The following is an 18,985-nucleotide window of genomic DNA, read 5'->3' on the forward strand; positions in this document are numbered from 1 at the left end:
AGGGCGGATCTTCACTGAATCGACTCCGGGAAAGTAAGGATTGGATCCGAAGACGTTCTTCTTTGTAGATAAGTTTTCTTTCTCTCTTTTCTTGGATTTGAGGGGATTAAGAATGCTTGTAATCTTCTTTTCTTCGGGTTTCTTTCCTTGTTTTATGGAGTCGATTTCTTGTTCTAGGATGGAGGGAGTAATTGTAAGGATGATTTGATATAAAACTCTTGTGGATTTGCCAATTTTCCATTTCTATGATTTTACCCTATTTCGTATCTATTTAATCTTGTGTGGATTGTTGTGTTTGGACCTAATTACCATGCTTGATTGAATGTTTAGATATCTTGTGGATCTTGTAGAGATTATACCTCATTCGCTTTTCCGAGGGGCGTTCGTGACAGGAGCATGCCCGTGTAAGGACGTTTGAGGGATGATCTTGAGGGTGAAATAGGGTTATTCAAGGGGGTAGGATAGATTGTATGTTTTGTATATTATATCTTGATGCGGTTGAGGAGAGATGAACTCTATGTTGATTTTTCGAGGGACGCACGTGACAGGTAATGTTAGGACCTTTGGATGGCTAGAGAGGGGGGGGGGTGTGAATAGCCTCCTTTAAAAATCAAATCAATTTCCTCACAAGAGTTTGTCAGCACAGCGGAAATAAGTAAAATGAAAACTGATGCAAGGAAAAGAACAAACCACCACTAACAAAACGATGTACGAGGTTCGGGGATAACTTGCCCCTACTCCTCGGCGTATCCGTAAGGTGGACGATCCCTTGATCTTTCGGTAGATCACACCCCGGACAAAATCCGACTAAGTGTTTCTCCTTCTCGGTGGAGTAACCTCTCCACAAAAGTCACAGAATAGATTTGAAAACAAAGCACAATGACTTACAGAGTTTTGTGGCTAAAGGATTGAACAAATGAAACTTACAGCCACGAAGCAAAACGCACGCAAAGACAGAAGGAATTCTTCAGCCAAGTGCTCAACAACACACAGCCTCTTGCTTGATCGACAGAGAGAGTTTTTCCAGCACACTACCAAACCTCTCTTCTTCCTTCTTCTTATTCTGCTTTCTCACTGTCCCGAAATCACTGTCACCTGTGTCGAATCACTGCAACCAACTCAGGCGTCGCCAATCACTCTTCCTTCTCATCTGGTTCTCTGAACTCATACTAATACCATCCATGGTCTTCACTGGCGTCTCTGAGCAAGAGTCCAACTGATCGCGGCCAGTGAACGTTGAAGCTCGAATTGCATCACTTGCAGTGAAATACAGCATAAAGGGCACTTGTTCTTATTCTTCTAATGGAGCTTCATTTGAAATTAACCAATGGCACGATACCTGCAACCTGTAACTTAAAAATCTCACAGCAGATGATTTGATCAGGTGAATCAGAAGTGAATCAGAAATATCAGAGAAGCAGCAGAAACAAACGACATGTTGTGGATCGGTCAACAGACCGATCCATAGCTCTCTGGACCGATCAGGACTCATCCTGATCGGTCTGGGAAGAGTCTGATTGGTCTGTGGACCGATCAGCCTATGGGTGGATCGGTCCACAGACCGATCCCCCCTCTCGCTTTGAGTCCCATCGCATCCTTCTGATCGGTCCAGGTCCCGATCTGATAGCCCACAGATTGCTTCTGTGTGGTTACTGATCGGTCACGAGACCGATCAGATAATCCACAGATTGCTTCTGTGTGGTTACTGATCGGTCACGAGACCGATCAGTTCATTTGAGGTATCACTGGATCGGTCTGTCGACCGATCCAGTCAACCGAAGTATCACTGGATCGGTCAACAGACCGATCCAATGTCCTTGTGTTAGTTTTAGAGCCTCCCAGCCCTAAACCCTAACGTCTTCCTGGTCCAGAGAACGAGCTACCAAGCCCTCTCTGACCTAGTCCGGAGAACGAGCTGTCAAGCCCTCTCCGACTTCGTCCGGTCCAGAGAACGAGCTACCGAGCCCTCTCTGACCTAGTCCGGAGAACGAGCTGCCGAGCCCTCTCCGACTTCGTCCGGTCCAGAGAACGAGCTACCGAGCCCTCTCTGACCTAGTCCGGAGAACGAGCTGCCGAGCCCTCTCCGACTTCGTCCGGTCCAGAGAACGAGCTACCGAGCCCTCTCTGACTTTGCGTGCCAAGTATCCGTACTTGGACTTTTCCTCTCCTCATGATCAACCTTGATCATCAATCAGTCTAAGTTTAATTAATATGTGATACAAACTTAAATCAGTGTCAACATCAAAACAACAGCCAGGTCAGACTGTATCAACAATCTCCCCCTTTTTGTTGTTTGACAACACGATTTAAGTTTAGATCAGAAATGTTCATATTTCCATATTTCCCTAATTTTAGGGGAATCAAGATCCTCCCCCTAAGACAGATACAACACCATGTAAGGATAGAGGAATCAAGGTCCTCCCCCTAAAGCCAAACTTCCATTTATCTCTAAACTTAGTTATCTTCTCCCCCTTTGTCAAACACCGAAAAGGTGCGAATTAGGTAAGAGAACGTTAAGGACTCCCCCTTAACCCATACTATCTTTTTCTTAATTCACCTAGAATACCTCTACGTGTATTATAAGACAGTGATAAAGAAATAAGAGACATACAAGATACGGCATATGAACAGCATATTAAAAACCAATAAGAAGTGAAACATAAGGAAAACAAGAGAATGAACAGCATACATAGATGAAATGAACAAGTATCCAGGTCAGACATAAATATCCAACAAACAACATCCAAAACATAGACAGTCAAAATGACATCATAGAACAATGTATATCAATCAGCCTGCTCATCATAAGGAACATCAGCATCATCAATGGGAGGAGTGGGTCCCTGAGGTGTCATGCCGCTGCTCGAGGATGGATAGCCCGGGAAATCCTGCGGAGGTGGGTATCTGGCCATCCATCCCATAATCGCCTGATGTGTCACCAACTGCTGACTGTGTAACTCATCGTGGAGCTCAGCGACCAGCAGCTCATCGTGCCGATCAAAACGACTCTCCAGCTCGGCGATCTGCCAGCGCAGATCAGGGTCTGCCTCTCCATCGTCAGCAGCAGCAGCAGGAGGAGCAACAGGAGCAGCCACAACCTGTCGTGGAGGTCCCCGTGGTAACTCACCTAGAGCTCTCCCATCCTTCCACCGAACATCCCCATTTTGTCCTATGATGCCAGACTTGGAAAAGGCCCATTTCCCAAGTCTGCAATCCTGCCTGACCATCTTGACTATTCTACCCTTAGAGACATCAATCTGAAGGGTCTCGAGCCAATCTGTAATTATATGCCCATAAGGCATATAAACAGTGTAGCCGCTCGGCTCACTATAGGAGATAATCGAAGAGTAGATGCTAGACATGATGTCAAAGTCAAGACGCCGACGCAATCCATAAAGCATCAGGCAATGATATGGTCGGATCTCAGACAATGGTTTAGATGTGATAGGAAGAAGGCAGTTTGTGACAATTTTAAAAAGAATGTAGTCTTGAGGAGATAATCTCAAGGCTGCAAAAGTAGGGAAGTCAACATCTAGCTCATCAAGGCCACCCGGTCTAGGATGTCTGAAGAAGTACTCATAAATATCATCAGATGAGATATCAAAGGGTGGAGGTAAAGGATCTGGTAAGTCAGGATATATCGAAAAGACATTACCGGAACACCTCCGACAACTGAGATAGTCAAAGAAGGATGAGAAACTGAAATCAAGAGTCTGCTTAGCAACTTTTGTTTTATAACTTACATCATTAGTCTGATGAAGGTTGTTATAAAACTCAGAGACCAAGTCATAGTTGATATCCCGTTCTAAGTAGACAAGTGAGTCAAGTTTGTAGTAGGCAATGATTTCTGACACAGTTGGACAAAATTCGTCCATGAATTTACGATCTACAGACCTACAAGGAAGTAATTTAAAGGTCCGTTGTTTAAAAGCTTGTTCAAAATGGTGGTTAGGGAATCTCCCCGAGACAGATAGTTGAGGACGAGAGGGAGCCTTAGACTTAGACTTCTCAGGTGACTTAGAGGTCCCCTCACCCACTTGTTTCTTCCTAAGATTTAACAATGGGAAGTAAATGAGCACCGGAGCCACCAACACCCGAAACAAAAAGCACAAATATGGTGAGAAATGAAATCGAAATGCTAAGTTCTAGAGAAGTAAGGAGTTACCTTGGTGCCATTGAGCTTTGGCTAGGGCTTCGGCTAGGGTTCCGGCGTGCAAAGAGAAGAGAAGAGGTGAGGTGTAGGGAAGAGTCGGCTAGGGCTTCTGCGTGAAAGAAGGAAAGAAAAGATCGGGAAGATTTAAGGGTTTCCTGATGGGTGTACAGTTGATGAAATGATCGGACGGCTGTCCGATCAGGAGGTATCAGGAGCCTCCTGATCGATCCCTGGACCGATCCAGGAACATCTTGATCGGTCCGCAGACCGATCAGGAGACGATCAGTACTCGCTGATCGGTCCCTGGACCGATCAGGGAACTTCCTGATCGGTCTGTAGACCGATCAGGGAACTCTCTGATCGGTCTGTAGACCGATCATAAAGTGATCAGTAGCGGGTGCCAGGCTGACCTGATCGGTCCGTAGACCGATCAGTGTCTGATACTTAGATCTCTCCAGTAATTTCAGTAACTGAAATTAGTAATTTCAGTAACTGAAATTAGTAATTTCAGTAACTGAAATTCATAGAGATGTTCGATAATTCGTGGAAGTTTCTCTAGGAAAACTTCCAAGTTCAGAACCTAGAACCTGGAGGATCTACAAGCATAACTATTACCTAAAAATTATGGTCTGAACTTGTTTATAGCCCTAAAGTTGCAGACATTTAGAAAACAGACAACTTAAGGCCTGAAAACTGAAATTTTTGACCTTTGTTATTTTTAGTTTCAAGTTTGTCAAAATATAACCAGTTTGCTATCATTCTTTCAAGGACTTGTCCTAGTATCAATCAAAATCATGAAAAGCATCGTTCAAATGTATCAAACAATCCATCAACCAAAGTTACATAATTTCTAGGTAAAGGTCCAACCAAGTTTCCTTGGTTGGAATATATGAGTAAGATCTAGGAACCAAATACACATGAATTATCACTACAACAAAATCGCTCATAGACATCAGTGGAACAACAACGGTTTTAGGCTAAAACCGATGTCTTTGAGTATTTTACACCGGTTTTTCTAAAAACCGGTGTCTATGAGCGCAGATTTTAGCTTATAGACATTGGTTTTTTAGGCGATGTCTATGAGCGCCATTTTTTTGGTTAATAGACACTGATTTTAACATCGATTTTTAAAATCCGATGTTAATGAACCCAAATAATATTTTAATTTTTCCCCACAAGCCAAAATCTGCACACTGTGAATTCCCTCCAAACCTAAATCTTTATCCCGCCCTTCCTCCGCACGACATCTCTCTCGCGATAACCTAAACCTCCGACCATCTCTCTCAACCTCATCTCCCTCTTCCCCCCTTCCTAGATCCTCTCCCGATCAGGATCAAGACACGACGAACTTGCTTCTCCGTCCAACCACACCGCATCTCCTCCAACTCCTCCATTTGGTTGAGAAGAGAAGGCCTTGGTAGCGTACAGCATTCCCACCCGCGCGTCCAGAGCCACCGGTACCACCTCCTCCGCCACCTCCACGAACAGCGGGCTGAACCGCAGCAGGTACGGCTCCCGGCATGTCGTCCCCTCTCGCAGGCCAGCATTTACACCTCGCTCGCCAGCGCCGTGCGGTCGATCTCCGCGATCGATCGCACGCCGGTCAGGGTCATCGCCACGCGCATCTCCGCATCGATCAGGCGCAGCAGGTTGGCGACCCCGGCCTCTCCATCGGCGGCGAGCGTCTGGTGCGTGCACACGTACACCACCCCTTCTTCTCCCCGTTCGCTTTCCCATCTCCGGCCCTCCGGAATCGGATTCCGATGACGGCGGCGATGAAGATGGATATTTTATAAGGGAAAACGATCCCCATCATGATCCTAAACACGGCCAAAGGGATTGCCACGGGTATCCACATGAAGAACGCCATCATCTCGCATGGCGTCGGGAGAAAAGCCAGTCTTCCGTCATGGAACACAAGTGGCTTCGGGTACTTGTTTCTCGGCATTTTGCTGCTCTCACTCCTTGATTCCTCCTCTCTCACGACATAAATTTCCTGAAAAATAAAACAATCACTTTTAACTCATATCTTTGATCGACTAACGTGGAATCGAAAGAAATGCAGGTCCAACCTTGGCCGAGAGTTGGTGGTGGTGGACATTGGAGAGGTTCACAATGGCCGCACCGGCCTTGACCATGTCCCTGAGAGCTCTCTGTTTGTCAGGCCAAGAGATGACCCCCGTGAAGTAGCAGCCCTTCACCACCTGCAGCTCCACCCCCACCACCTCCCCCACCTCTAAGTACTCCTTCAAGAATCCCTCCACCATGAGCCTCGGCAAGGCGGTGAGCACAACAGCTCGCCTCCCTTTCAGCACCTCGCATGCATGCAGATGGAGGTTCTCCAAGAAAATTTTCGGTAGCACAGTCCTAGCGATCAGCCTCAGGTCCCCCGTCCTCAGCCCGCAGAAGGTCACGAAGGCCATGATCCTCATCCCAAACTCGTGCTTCCCCAAGAGACACAAGGCAGGGGAGAGCGCGAGGAGGAGGAATTAGTATAACCAATCCTCTCGTTTCAGAGTAATATGATTATAACTTTCTTTTTGTTTGAGGTTCACATCCTTACTGTATAAATAATTTTTTTAATGATATTGTATATTTATGACTTATCTGATTATTTCTTTCAACTTGCTACTGTGGACCAGGTATGTTCCTTCTCATTTGCACCTTATGGTCTTTGAGTTGGTAAAAAACTCTCTGCGTGCGGTTCAAGAATGTTTTATGAATTCTGATAAGAATGCCCCTCCTGTTAGAATTATTGTCGCTGATGGGATTGAAGATGTTACAATAAAGGTACGATACCAATAAATACTTAATATTCAATTACTGTTATTCTGCTTGGTAAGCAAGATTGCAATACTTCAAGAATAAGAAAGGATTAGTTAAAAATTCATGCTGTCTTGGCAAGTTGCAGAATTTGAATTTAACACAGAATACTAGGTACTCTAGAAAATAGAAACTAGATGTAGTGAAGATGAAAAATATGAATTTAAATTATATTTTCTTTGGGAATTCTTGACAGTTACTGATGTCTTGCAGGCATTTTTTATTTCTTGAAAAGTGTTGATACTGCAGAACCACCAGATGTAGATTTGCAAGACAGAGAACAATTATACATTGAAGAACATAATTGGACTAACTCCTCACTCTTTAAAGTGGTTAATCAGATTTATCAGAAAACTATTACAAATGAAAGTTAGGGAAATTCTCAAATATTTCATGAATTTGGGGCTCATTGCTACTGGTTATTTTTAAACCAGACAATGATTATGTGAAATCCAAGAGTCTTCCACTTTGTCTATATCTGACTATATGCATACAAGAATACGTCAGAGCCTGTTGAAAATCTTTTACTGCCAACATGTATATCAGCATCTGCTGTTGATACAAGTATAACACCCGGATAAATGCAAAAAATTTCTAATTTTTGTAATTTATCTTCTTCTTAATATCATTAAATTATATCTTATGGCATTTCTCTGTTTGTTAATACTCATGGTTCGAGGAATTTCTTGTTACATATCAATCATCTAGTTTTTCTAGCTTTGGAATACTGATCTTGATATGCTATCAATTATTTCAGATATCAGATGAAGGGGGTGGCATACCAAGAAGTGGTCTTCCAAAGATTTTCACATATCTCTATAGCACTGCTAAAAATCCACTCGAGGAAAACGATGAAGGAAGCTCAGATGGAGTAATTATGGCTGGTTATGGTTATGGGCTTCCAATTAGTCGTCTCTATGCTCGCTATTTTGGTGGTGATTTACAAATTATCTCTATGGAAGGATATGGTAAATCCAATTCTTTCTTTATGCAATACTTAATCCCAAGTTCAATTTGTCCTGCTTGAATTCCAATATGGCTCATTCATTGCCTATTATGTTGCCAATACTTATTCGTGATTTACAAACTCGTGCTTGCTATGATTTTTTGATACAAACCGGATGCTATGCTTTTGTTACAATGATTTTTTTTATACAAACCGAATGCTATGCTTTTGTTACAAACCATATACTAGTTGGAGACTAAATGATTGCCTAAGAAGAAAGGAAATAGAGATTAGGAGATGCAGTGAGTAGAGTGGCTGGATAAGCTATCTTAAATGGTAACTTTAGGATTAAAGGATTGATACTCGAATTTAACCTAACCTATTAAGATAAATGGGTAATCAATACTAATCCTTATTTTGATTGTTTAAATGTTGGGCTCCTGTTTCATAGCAAAAGGTTCATTTTGTGACTCTAAACTAAGTTTGTTTTTTTTTTATTGTTTAAGTGTATTTTCTGAATTTTGAGAACCAATTTTTTTTTGTACATCTACCATCAAGTATGACCCTACTTAACCAGATATACACTTTTAGACCCCCATCTTCATGCACATGGCTAACTGTAACCCGCGAGGTCTTCTGACTTTGTGTTTTTCAGTTCAGGGTCTACTAGTTTACTTATCTCTTGTGGGTTTTGAAGATACTTTGTGGCCTGTATAACATAGAAGAACAATGAGTCATGGATATATAGCATGAATCTACTAATATGAATCACAAACTGTTGGATCAAGAAGGATATATCTTGAGACTAGCGAACCCAAAGGGCAAACAATGTTATGTCTTTTCCAACTAATGAATCTCCAAAGGGAAGATAATGTTGAAAGAAACTTGTGATTTACAGCGAGGCTATGGTTTCCTCAGTTGGGATGTGATAAGGTAGCTAAATAGAGGTAATACAACCTTTAACTTACCCTGACTATTGTATGAACTGATTAGAGGGCTTGTTGAGAATTAAGCTTCTAAACTACATGAAACAAATGATTATCGGAAGTTTGTAGGAAATAAGAACAAATTTGGGTTTATGCCCTCAGTATCTGTTACAAGAAGTTGATGCTGTTTTTGAGTATCAAATATTTTCAAATATGCATCTTACCCAATTTATTAGACACCCTCTTTCCTTGCAATATGGAGGTCTTCCACTGATTATTTCCAGTAAAACTACTCCAAAAGCAAAGATGTTAGCTTGAATTTCCATTTCTTGTTGCTCTCGAGGAACATTATATTCTGGAAGAGAGACTCTGCTGAAGTAACCAGTACTTTTCTTAGATTCTGAGAAAATAATTTTCCAGCTCTCAAAATCAACCAACTGCAAAAGAAATGTAAGAGGGTTTTATAATCTTAATCCATTCCGCTAATACAAAGATGTGAAAAAACAGAAACCAAGTTAGCAGCAAAAATCACTGAAGGAATTATCTGGGAAAGATGAAAGCCACAAAAAAAGGGCACAGTTGCCTTTTGATTCACTGCATATCAACCCACCTTGTGTTTGCCTGCTTCATTGATTGCGTGGTGATGGTGAATTTTATAGCTTTTGCTCCTTATTGTATTATGTCTATTAGCCATGTGTATACAAAGGGCACAGTTGCATTCTTGCTTATGAGATTTGGAAGATGGCATCAGAGGTAGTACAATAAATAGTATATCTCTTCATTTGCTTGTTAACTATGAACATTTTCTTTGTTCTTCTATGCTTCCTTCACTGTTATATTCGTTATCTTCCACAGCAGCCTTTAAAAACTCAATATTCTATTTTATTTGATCCATGCACACATTTGTTTTAGTTATTTGACATATGGTGGATTTATGTGTTTTTACAGTTTACAAATCTCAAGTACTCCAGAGTTGAAATTGATGAAGTGCGGTTCGAGTGGGTTGAATGCATGCTAGATTACATTTGAGACAGTTGTACCTTGATGTGTTAACATAATGTTATACTTTGATTTTGATATCTATTAGCTAGCTTTTGATGTAAAAAGAATGTTTGGGTATTTTATGGATATTGTTGTAAGAAGATTATTTATATAATTTGTGAATATTTGTGTATTTTATGGATATTATTGAATGATGAATATTTGTACAATTTGTGAATATTTGTGTTTTTTTTTTGTTATTGTCGGTTTTAAAATCAAATCTGTGCTGTTAAAAAATATACATATTACATCGGTTTTCCACCGATGTAAAACCGGTGTTATAAAGTAATATTACATCGGTCATTTACCGCTGCCAAAACTGGTGTTATTAACATACAATATTACATCGGTTTTACACCGTTGATGAAACGGTGTCGTTAAGTGATACTACACCGGTTAATAACCGATTCGAAGACCGGTGTCGTTAAGTGATACTACACCGGTTTTAACCCGATGTCTAAAATGGCAGACTTTTAACATCGGCTTCATAGACATCGGTCGAAAATCAAATAGACACCGGTGGAAAACCGATGTCTATGAGCGATTTTGTTGTAGTGTATGTAATGGTCTTCCCCATAGTCAATTTATGTCTCTTCAACCTAATTATTCAAGGGATGCATGATACATTTTGAATAATTCGGCTGATCCTAGCATCTCACCCCATTTCTAGCAAACAAAAATCATTTGTTAAACCTTATAGTTTGTGTGACATGTTCCCAAGTTGCCCAAATTAATTTCCCTATTTCTCTTGTTGTTTTAATTGTCCTTATTGATCATGATGGGGTCCTAATGGCCTATTGAGCCAAACACATTCCCAATTCTCTCCTCAAATGACTAAATTCATTTTCCGGAAGAGGTTTGGTGAAAATATCGGCTAGGTTTGACTTTGACTCAACATAGGTGAGTGCAATGTCTCCCCTAGCTACGTGATCTCTAATGAAGTGGTGACGCACTTCAATATGTTTGGTCCTTGAATGATGGACTGGGTTTTTTGTTAGGTTTATTGTGCTGATGTTGTCACACAACACTTGCACTCCCTTATACGAAAGCCCATAATCCTCTAGAGTGTGGATCATCCACAACAATTGTGATACACTCTCTCCCATGGCAATGTATTCAGCCTTGGTCGTGGAGAGAGCAACACAATGTTGATTCCGACTTGACCAACTAACCAATGATGAACCTAAAAATTGGCAACCCCCACTAGTGCTTTTCCGATCCAATTTGCACCCAGCATAATCGGAGTCGGTATAGCCTATCAAGTCAAAAGACTCCGTACGAGGGTACCATAGACCTACTGTAATTGTGCCCTTAAGGTATCTCAATATTCTCTTAACTGTAATTAAATGAGATTCCTTGACACAGACTTGATATCTAGCGCACATGCCCACAGCAAAAAGTATGTCCAGTCTACTAGCTGTGAGATATAGAAGACTACCAATCATGCTTCTATATTACGTTAGATCAACTGGTTTTCCACTCTCATCATTGTCAAGGTGAGTGTTTGTCGCCATTGGAGTGGATACTTCCTTAGAGTCACTCATTTTGAATTTCTTAAGCATCTCTTGAGTATATTTTGTTTGATGGACATAAATGTCATCTCGAGTTTGTTTGATTTCAAGTCCAAGGAAGAATGTCAATTCTCCCACCAGACTCATCTCAAACTCACTTTCCATGTGAGTGATAAATTCATTCAAATATCCCTTGTTATTTGAGCCACAAATTATGTCATCGACATACACCTGGGCTACAAATATGTTTTCACCATCTCTACGCAGAAATAGTGTTGGGTCTATTTGACCTCTTACAAAACCCTTTTCTAATAGATAAGTTGACAACCTTTCGTACCAAGCTCGAGGTGCTTGTTTAAGCCCATAAAGAGCTTTCTTGAGCTTGTACACGTGGTTTGGAGCTTTGGTATTCACAAACCCCGGTGGTTGTTCAACATAGACCTCTTCTTTAATGAAACCATTTAAGAAGGCCGATTTAACGTCCATTTGATATAGCTTGAAGCTTCTATGTGCAGCAAAAGCTAGCATTAAGCGAATGGATTCTAATCGAACCACGGGAGCATAAGTCTCATCATAATCGAGGCCTTCGACTTGACTATAGCCCTTGGCTACAAGTCTTGCCTTGTTTCTTACTACTTCTCCCTTTTGGTTTAACTTATTTTTGAAGACCCATTTGGTTCCAATAATGGTGGTCTTCTTAGGTCTAGGAACTAAGTCCCACACTTGGCTCCTTTCAAATTGACCTAACTCATCTTGCATAGCTATGATCCAATCAGGATCGTGCAATGCCTCATCAACTAATTTTGGTTCGATTTCTGAGATCAAGGCGACCTCATTAGACTCATTTCTAAAGAATGACCTAGTCCTAACCCCTTGTTGAATGTCTCCCACAATCTGGTCTTGGGGATGACTAGAGGCTATCCTAGATTTCCTTGGTGTTGGCGGTGCCTCATGAATGGTCTCACTAGCACAGGCAAGGGCTCAACATCAGTTAAAAGATCAGACTGAGTCCTCTCTTGCCTTTGCTCATCGTCATCGGAGTCAACTTCGACTCTTTCTATGTTTTGATCATTTAAACTTAGATTTCTAAGTTCAAATTGAATTTCTCCTACATCCCTTGATTGATCATTTGATTTAGGGATTCTTCAAATGCTACATCCGAGGACTCTTCAATCAATTTAGTCCTATTGTTGTAGACTCGATAAGCTTTGCTGGTGAGAGAGTACCCGACTAGTATCCCTTCGTCAGCCTTAGTTGTGAACTTTCCAAGATGGTCCTTGGTGTTCAAGATAAACACCTTACAACCAAACACCCTAAGATGTTTAATTGTAGGGGGCTTCCCAAACCAAAGTTTATGGGGAGTCTTTCCTAAAAACCTATGTATCAAGACTCGGTTTTGCACATAGCAAGCGGTATTTACCGCTTCAGCCCATAAGTAGTTCGGTAGTGAGTACTCATTGAGCATGCTTCGTGCTGCCTCTTGCAAGACTCGGTTCTTTCTCTCCACAACCCCATTTTGTTGTGGGGTCCTTGGAGTAGAGAACTCATGCCTATATCCTTTTTCTTGACAAAATTCTAAAAATCTATGGTTTTGAAATTCTCCACCATGATCACTTCTAATTGTTTTAATTGTTGTTGATTTTTCATTTTCAGTTCTTCTACAAAAAGAAACAAAAACATCTATGGTTTGATCCTTATTTTTCAAAAAGAAAGTCCATGTATATCTAGTAAAATCATCAATGATCACTAAACAGTATCTACTTCCATTCAATGAAATAACATTACTGCAATCAAACAAATCCATATGTAATAAATCTAAAGCAGTAGATGTACTTACAGCGCTTTTACCTTTATGAGCCGTTTTTGTTTGCTTACCCTTTTGACATGCATCACATAATTTTGTCTTTTGATACTTGATGCTTGGAAAGTCTCGTACTAGTCCTTTGTTGGCCAGCTTTCGAATATTCTTCATGTTTACGTGGGCCAATCTTCTATGCCACAACCATGATTCTTCTTCTTTTGACATGAAACACTTAGCAGAGGCATTAGTAGCACTTTTAAAGGATACTTGGTAAATGTTATCTACCCTTGTGCCTACTAGTACCGTGTCAAGTGTGTCAATGTGTTTGACCAGACATTGACTTGAATGAAACTCAATTGTGTAACCCGTATCACACAATTGGCTGACACTTAGGAGATTAAAAGTCATCCCCTTGACTAGAAGGACATTTTTGATTTGAAGACATTCGGAAATTTGAATATCTCCAACTCTTATAACCTTAAGGCTACCATTATTACCAAAGGACACATTACCTCTATTTTTGTTTTGAAGGGTAGTAAAGAGTGACTTGTCCCCGGTCATGTGCTTGGAGCATCCACTATCAACAAACCAAGTTGATAGATGCTCCCCCTTGACAAATGCCTACAAGACACGAAAGATTGATGTTTTAGGTACCCAAATCTTGGGACCTAATGCATCTACAATGAAAGACCTAGGAACCCATGCCTTGGTCACACCCTTCCTAGTCTCATGAACCCTAGAAGCATGTGATCTATGAAATTGGGTTCTAGACACTAAGGAAATAAAACTAGACTGCTTAGGTTGATATCCTAATCCAGCCTTGTTGTGGACCGCCCTTTGGGCATTTAGAATCATATCTAAGGTCTTAGAGCTAGTTGAGAATTTTTCAAGCATTTTCTTGAGTTTCTCAACTTCACTCTTTAGAGCTTTGTTTTCATCCTCAAGAAGCTCTTGATGAAGGTCATCAACCTCATCTTCCCTAAGAGTCTTCAAGTGTTCTACTTCTTCTTTTAATAATTTGATTTCAGTTTTTGATTTCTTAAGCAAAGTTGATAAATGTGCAATAGTTTTATAACATTTTTCTAAATGTGGAGAAGTTACCTCTTCATCATCCGAAGATGATGAAGCCGCGGCTGATGTATCACTTCCAGAGTCTGATTCCTCCCTTGCCATGAGTGCTAATTGATGAGTGGTTTTCTCCTTCTCTTCCTCCGATGAGCTTGAGGAGGATTCATCCCAAGAAGCTTTGAGAGCTTTCTTCTTCTTGGTCCTTTCTTCCTTCTTCTTGAGTTTTGGACACTCGCTCCGATAGTGTCCTTTCTTGCTACACTCATAACAAGTAACGTTAGTCTTATCAATATTTTGATCAATAGACTTACATTTCCCTTTGTATCTCCGGCTCCTTCTCATGATTCTTCTCACAAAGTTGGCCATCTCGCTTGATGATGATCCTCCTTCATCATCGAACTCGGAGGAGGATGAGGATGTAGGAATTTCTTTCTCCTTCTTCTTTTCTTGCTTCCTTCTTCCATCCTTGCTCTTTTCTCCTGCAACTAAAGCAATACCTTTCTCTTTTGACCCTTGTTAGCGAGTTCATGAAGTTCCATTTCACAAAAGAATTCATCTAACTTAACAATTGAAAGGTCCTTGGAGACCTTGTAGGCATCTACCATAGATGACCACAAGGCATTCCTTGGAAAGGCTTTGAGAGCGTACCTTACGAGATCACGATTTTCTACGTGTTCATCCACGAAATGAAGACCATTGATGATCTCTTTGAACCTTCCGTGTAGTTCACTTACCATTTCGCTCTCCTTCATGGTGAGATTTTGTAGTTGGTTTAGGAACAAGTCTCTCTTGGCGATCCGAGAGTCTCGAGTTCCTTCTTGGAGCTCGATGAGCTTGTTCCACAAATCCTTTGCACTCACAAATGGACCTACCTTGACAATTTGATCTTTGGCTATTCCACATTGTAGGGTGACCACCGCCTTGGCATCGGCTTATCCTTTGCGAGTTTGCTCGGCGGACCACCTTGACGACTCTAGTTCCTTACCTTCTTCATCCTTCGGAGGTGTGAAACCTTCCTTGACCGAGAACCACATGGAGATGTCGGTCTTGAGATAATACTCCATACGGCTCTTCCAATATTGGAAGTCCGCTCCATCGAAGTGGGGTGGGCGATTGGTACTAAAACCTTCCTTCATAGCCATCTTCTTGCTCTTTAGGGTGTTAATCCGGATGAAGAGCGCCTTGCTCTGATACCACTTGTTAGGACCTTTGGATGGCTAGAGAGGGGGGTGTGAATAGCCTCCTATAAAAATCAAATCAATTTCCTCACAAGAGTTTATTAGCACAGCGGAAATAAGTAAAATGAAAACTGATGCAAGGAAAAGAACAAACCACCACTAACAAAACGATGTACGAGGTTCGGGGATAACTTGCCCCTACTCCTCGGCGTGTCCGTAAGGTGGACGATCCCTTGATCTTTCGGTAGATCACACCCCGGACAAAATCCGGCTAAGTGTTTCTCCTTCTCGGTGGAGTAACCTCTCCACAAAAGTCACAGAATAGATTTGAAAACAAAGCACAATGACTTACAGAGTTTTGTGGCTAAAGGATTGAACAAATGAAACTTACAGCCACGAAGCAAAACGCACGCAAAGACAGAAGGAATTCTTCAGCCAAGTGCTCAACAACACACAGCCTCTTGCTTGATCGACAGAGAGAGTTTTTCCAGCACACTACCAAACCTCTCTTCTTCCTTCTTCTTATTCTGCTTTCTCACTGTCCCGAAATCACTGTCACCTGTGTCGAATCACTGCAACCAACTCAGGCGTCGCCTGTTAGAGTGTATACTAAAAGCCTAGCTTTTGGTATAAACATTTATCTAGAAATAAGAATCACATTGGTCAAATGTCTACATTTGTGATAAATGTAGTTGTTCAATTAATTTATATTGTAGATAACATGGTGTGTGGTGTCACACACAGAAGATCATATTATCAGTACCTTATAAATTATAAACAGTAGCTCACGACCATGATGGAAAGGAACAAACCATTGGAAGGTCGTAGTGTAATTAGGTGTTAGTTTATCTTAACTATATAATTACACTAGTACACTAAGAGTGTATTAAGTAGAACCATTAGAGGTCGTTTCTTTTATACTGACTTTATAAAGGGACAAAGACCTCAGTTATTATGGAAGTGTGTGCTCTTAATCCTAATATAATAACAATCACATATATTTGATATTTATTTCTTTAATTTATCAATGGGTGAGATTTAGTTCGATGAATCAATAAGCCCGATAAGTTGGGAAATGATATCACTTATAGTGTGTGTTGTTGATTATAGAAGAAAACCGTGTCCTAGTAATCTAGGTTGAGAATGTCCCCAAGAGGAGCTCATAAGGATTGTCATGTTAAAACCCTGCAAGTGAACTTAGTCCGACATGACGATGAAGTTGAGTGGTACTACTCTTGGAGCTAGATATTAATTAAGTGAATTGTCAGTAACTTACTTAATTAGTGGACATTTGTTATCTTAAACACAGGGAGACTAACACACTCATGATAAGAAGGAGCCCAAAATGTAATTTGGGATTGGTGCGGTAGTTCAATAATAGTTCTCTAGTGGAATGAATTATTATTGATAAAATTAAGTTGTGTGTTCAAGGCACGGGATGCTTAATTTTATCGGGAGACCAAAACCAATTCCTCCTCTCGGTCCCTATCGTAGCCTCTTAATTATAGAGTACTATACCCACCTTCTTACCCATCCTATAGGGGCCGGCCAAGCTAGCTTGGAGACCAAGCTAGGGTCGGCGATGGGTATGTTCATGGGTGAATTCATGTGGCCGGCCCTATTAAATAAAAAGGAATTTTAATTTTAAAATTTTTCTTATGTGGATAATATAATTTAAAAGAGAGTTTAAAAATTTAAATCCTTCCTTTTATAAGATTCTACAAAAGATTAAGAGAAGAGTTAAAATCTCTTTCCTTATTTGTAGATTAAAAGGTTGATTTTAATTTTGGTAAAAACTTTCCTTTTAATTATATTCATGATTTAAAAGAAAGTTTAAAAATTAAAAATTCTCTTTTATTAGTTTCTACAAAAGATTAAGAAAAGATTTAATATCTTTCCTTATTTGTAGATTGAAAGGAGATTTTAATTTTTAGAGATAACTTTCCTTTTTGGAAATTATCCACATGTTTAAAAGAAAGATTTTAATTTATAAAATTTCTTTTTATTAACCAATCATGAAGGGATTAAAATTATTGGAGAAATTTTTATAAATTTCTAGAAACAAATTAGGAAGTTTTAATTTTTGTTTGGGGAGAAGAGTGGCCGGCCATTACAATTTGAAAAGAGAAAATTATTTTAATTAAATAAATTTTCCTTTTCAATGGCAAAAGAATTAAGGAAGTTTTTATTAAATTTTCCTTATTTGCCAAGACCAAGGATTATAAAAGAGGGGGTAGAGGAGGCTTCAAGGCTAACGACTCTATTCTATTTTTCCTCTCTTTTCTCCTTGGGTGTGGTCGGCCCTTTCTTTCCTCTCCTCTCCTTTGTGTGGCTGAAACCTTCTCATGGTGGAGATAGCTTTGGTGGCCGGATCTAAGAAGGAGAAGAAGGAGAGAAAAGAAGCCTCTTTTCTAGCATCCCTTGGAGCATGGTGGTGGTGGCCGAACCTCTTCATCCTAGGAGAAGTTTTGATGGCCGAAACTTGTAAGGAAGAAGAAGGTGCTTGGTGGTTCTCATCTCGGAAGATCGTTGCCCACACAACGTCCGAGGTTAGAAGAGGAATACGGTAGAAGATCAAGAGGTCTTTCTAAAAGGTATAACTAGTAATTTTTCTTTCCGCATCATACTAGTTATTTTTGGAAATAATACCAAATACAAGAGGCTTACGATTCTAGTGTTTCGAATATGTTTTCGAAGTTGTGTTCTTTTGTTTTTTTTTCCTTGTGATTTGATTGTTCTTTTCGGTTAACCTAAAGTTATTTTAGGAAATTAAATATTAGATTTCTATAAAAGGTTTTGTCTAGTCGGTGGTGGTTGCTCCCATATCCAAGAAGGTCATGTGCCTCGCCACGTCAGTACTGGGAACCAATTATGGAAATTAATATTTAATGGAATTAATAACTTAAGGTGATTTGGGTCGAACGTGTTAAGTTCCGCAGGAGATCCAAGTCAAAACCTAAAAGAACAAATAGATTAAGTTTTGGATCAAACGTGTTAAGTTCCGCAGGCGATCCAAAATTTAATTTAAAAGAACACATGGTAGCTAGGAAAAGGTTCAGACCTTTGTACAAAATTTTTGTACAGTGGAACCTCTAGGCTTTCCGAGTAGCAACCAACAATTGGTATCAGAGCTAGGGTTTTGCCTCTGTGTATTTGGTATTAGTTTAATTATGCACATGTCATACATAATTTAGGCAGGTTAATAGTAGGATGTGCTAACTTTGTGGATGCAGGATCCAACTATTATGGCTTATAGTTATTATGTGTGTGATTAGACCCTTGGACATGTCAAGGGCATTTTATTGTGTGTGCATGATTGTATTATAAAATACAGCAGGAGCTGTATTTAGTTTTATTAGGATTTTATTTTTGATCTAGTTACATGTACATTCCTTTTATGGAATATAGGATCGATGGATGTAAATTTTATTTTATGTTCGATCTAGTTTACATGTACATTCCTTCGAGGAATATAGGATCAAAATGTAAAATTCTATTTATGTCGCGGATCGAATCTTGCAAAGCGTGAAACCTTCTA

The 18,985-nt window shown here is 40.2% G+C and overlaps 2 protein-coding genes across 2 annotated transcripts; one reads left to right on the top strand and one right to left on the bottom strand.

Moving 5' to 3' along the window:
• Nucleotides 1-5,789: 5,789 nt before the first annotated feature.
• LOC122010700 (glycerol-3-phosphate acyltransferase 1-like) lies at nucleotides 5,790-6,576 on the bottom strand. Its single transcript, XM_042567202.1, has 2 exons — nucleotides 6,226-6,576; nucleotides 5,790-6,149 (listed from the first exon to the last, which is right to left on the bottom strand). The coding sequence occupies exons 1-2, from the start codon at nucleotides 6,574-6,576 to the stop codon at nucleotides 5,790-5,792; spliced, it is 711 nt and encodes a 236-aa protein (XP_042423136.1).
• Nucleotides 6,577-6,801: 225 nt separating this feature from the next.
• Nucleotides 6,802-8,003, top strand: LOC122010701 (pyruvate dehydrogenase (acetyl-transferring) kinase, mitochondrial-like). The gene is made up of 2 exons (XM_042567203.1): nucleotides 6,802-6,943; nucleotides 7,734-8,003. Exons 1-2 carry the CDS (start codon nucleotides 6,821-6,823, stop codon nucleotides 8,001-8,003), a joined length of 393 nt encoding a protein of 130 aa, XP_042423137.1. The 5' UTR covers nucleotides 6,802-6,820.
• Nucleotides 8,004-18,985: the final 10,982 nt, after the last annotated feature.

This window comes from Zingiber officinale, chromosome 8A, assembly GCF_018446385.1.
Source record: "Zingiber officinale cultivar Zhangliang chromosome 8A, Zo_v1.1, whole genome shotgun sequence".
NCBI classification, from domain to species: Eukaryota; Viridiplantae; Streptophyta; class Magnoliopsida; order Zingiberales; family Zingiberaceae; genus Zingiber; species Zingiber officinale.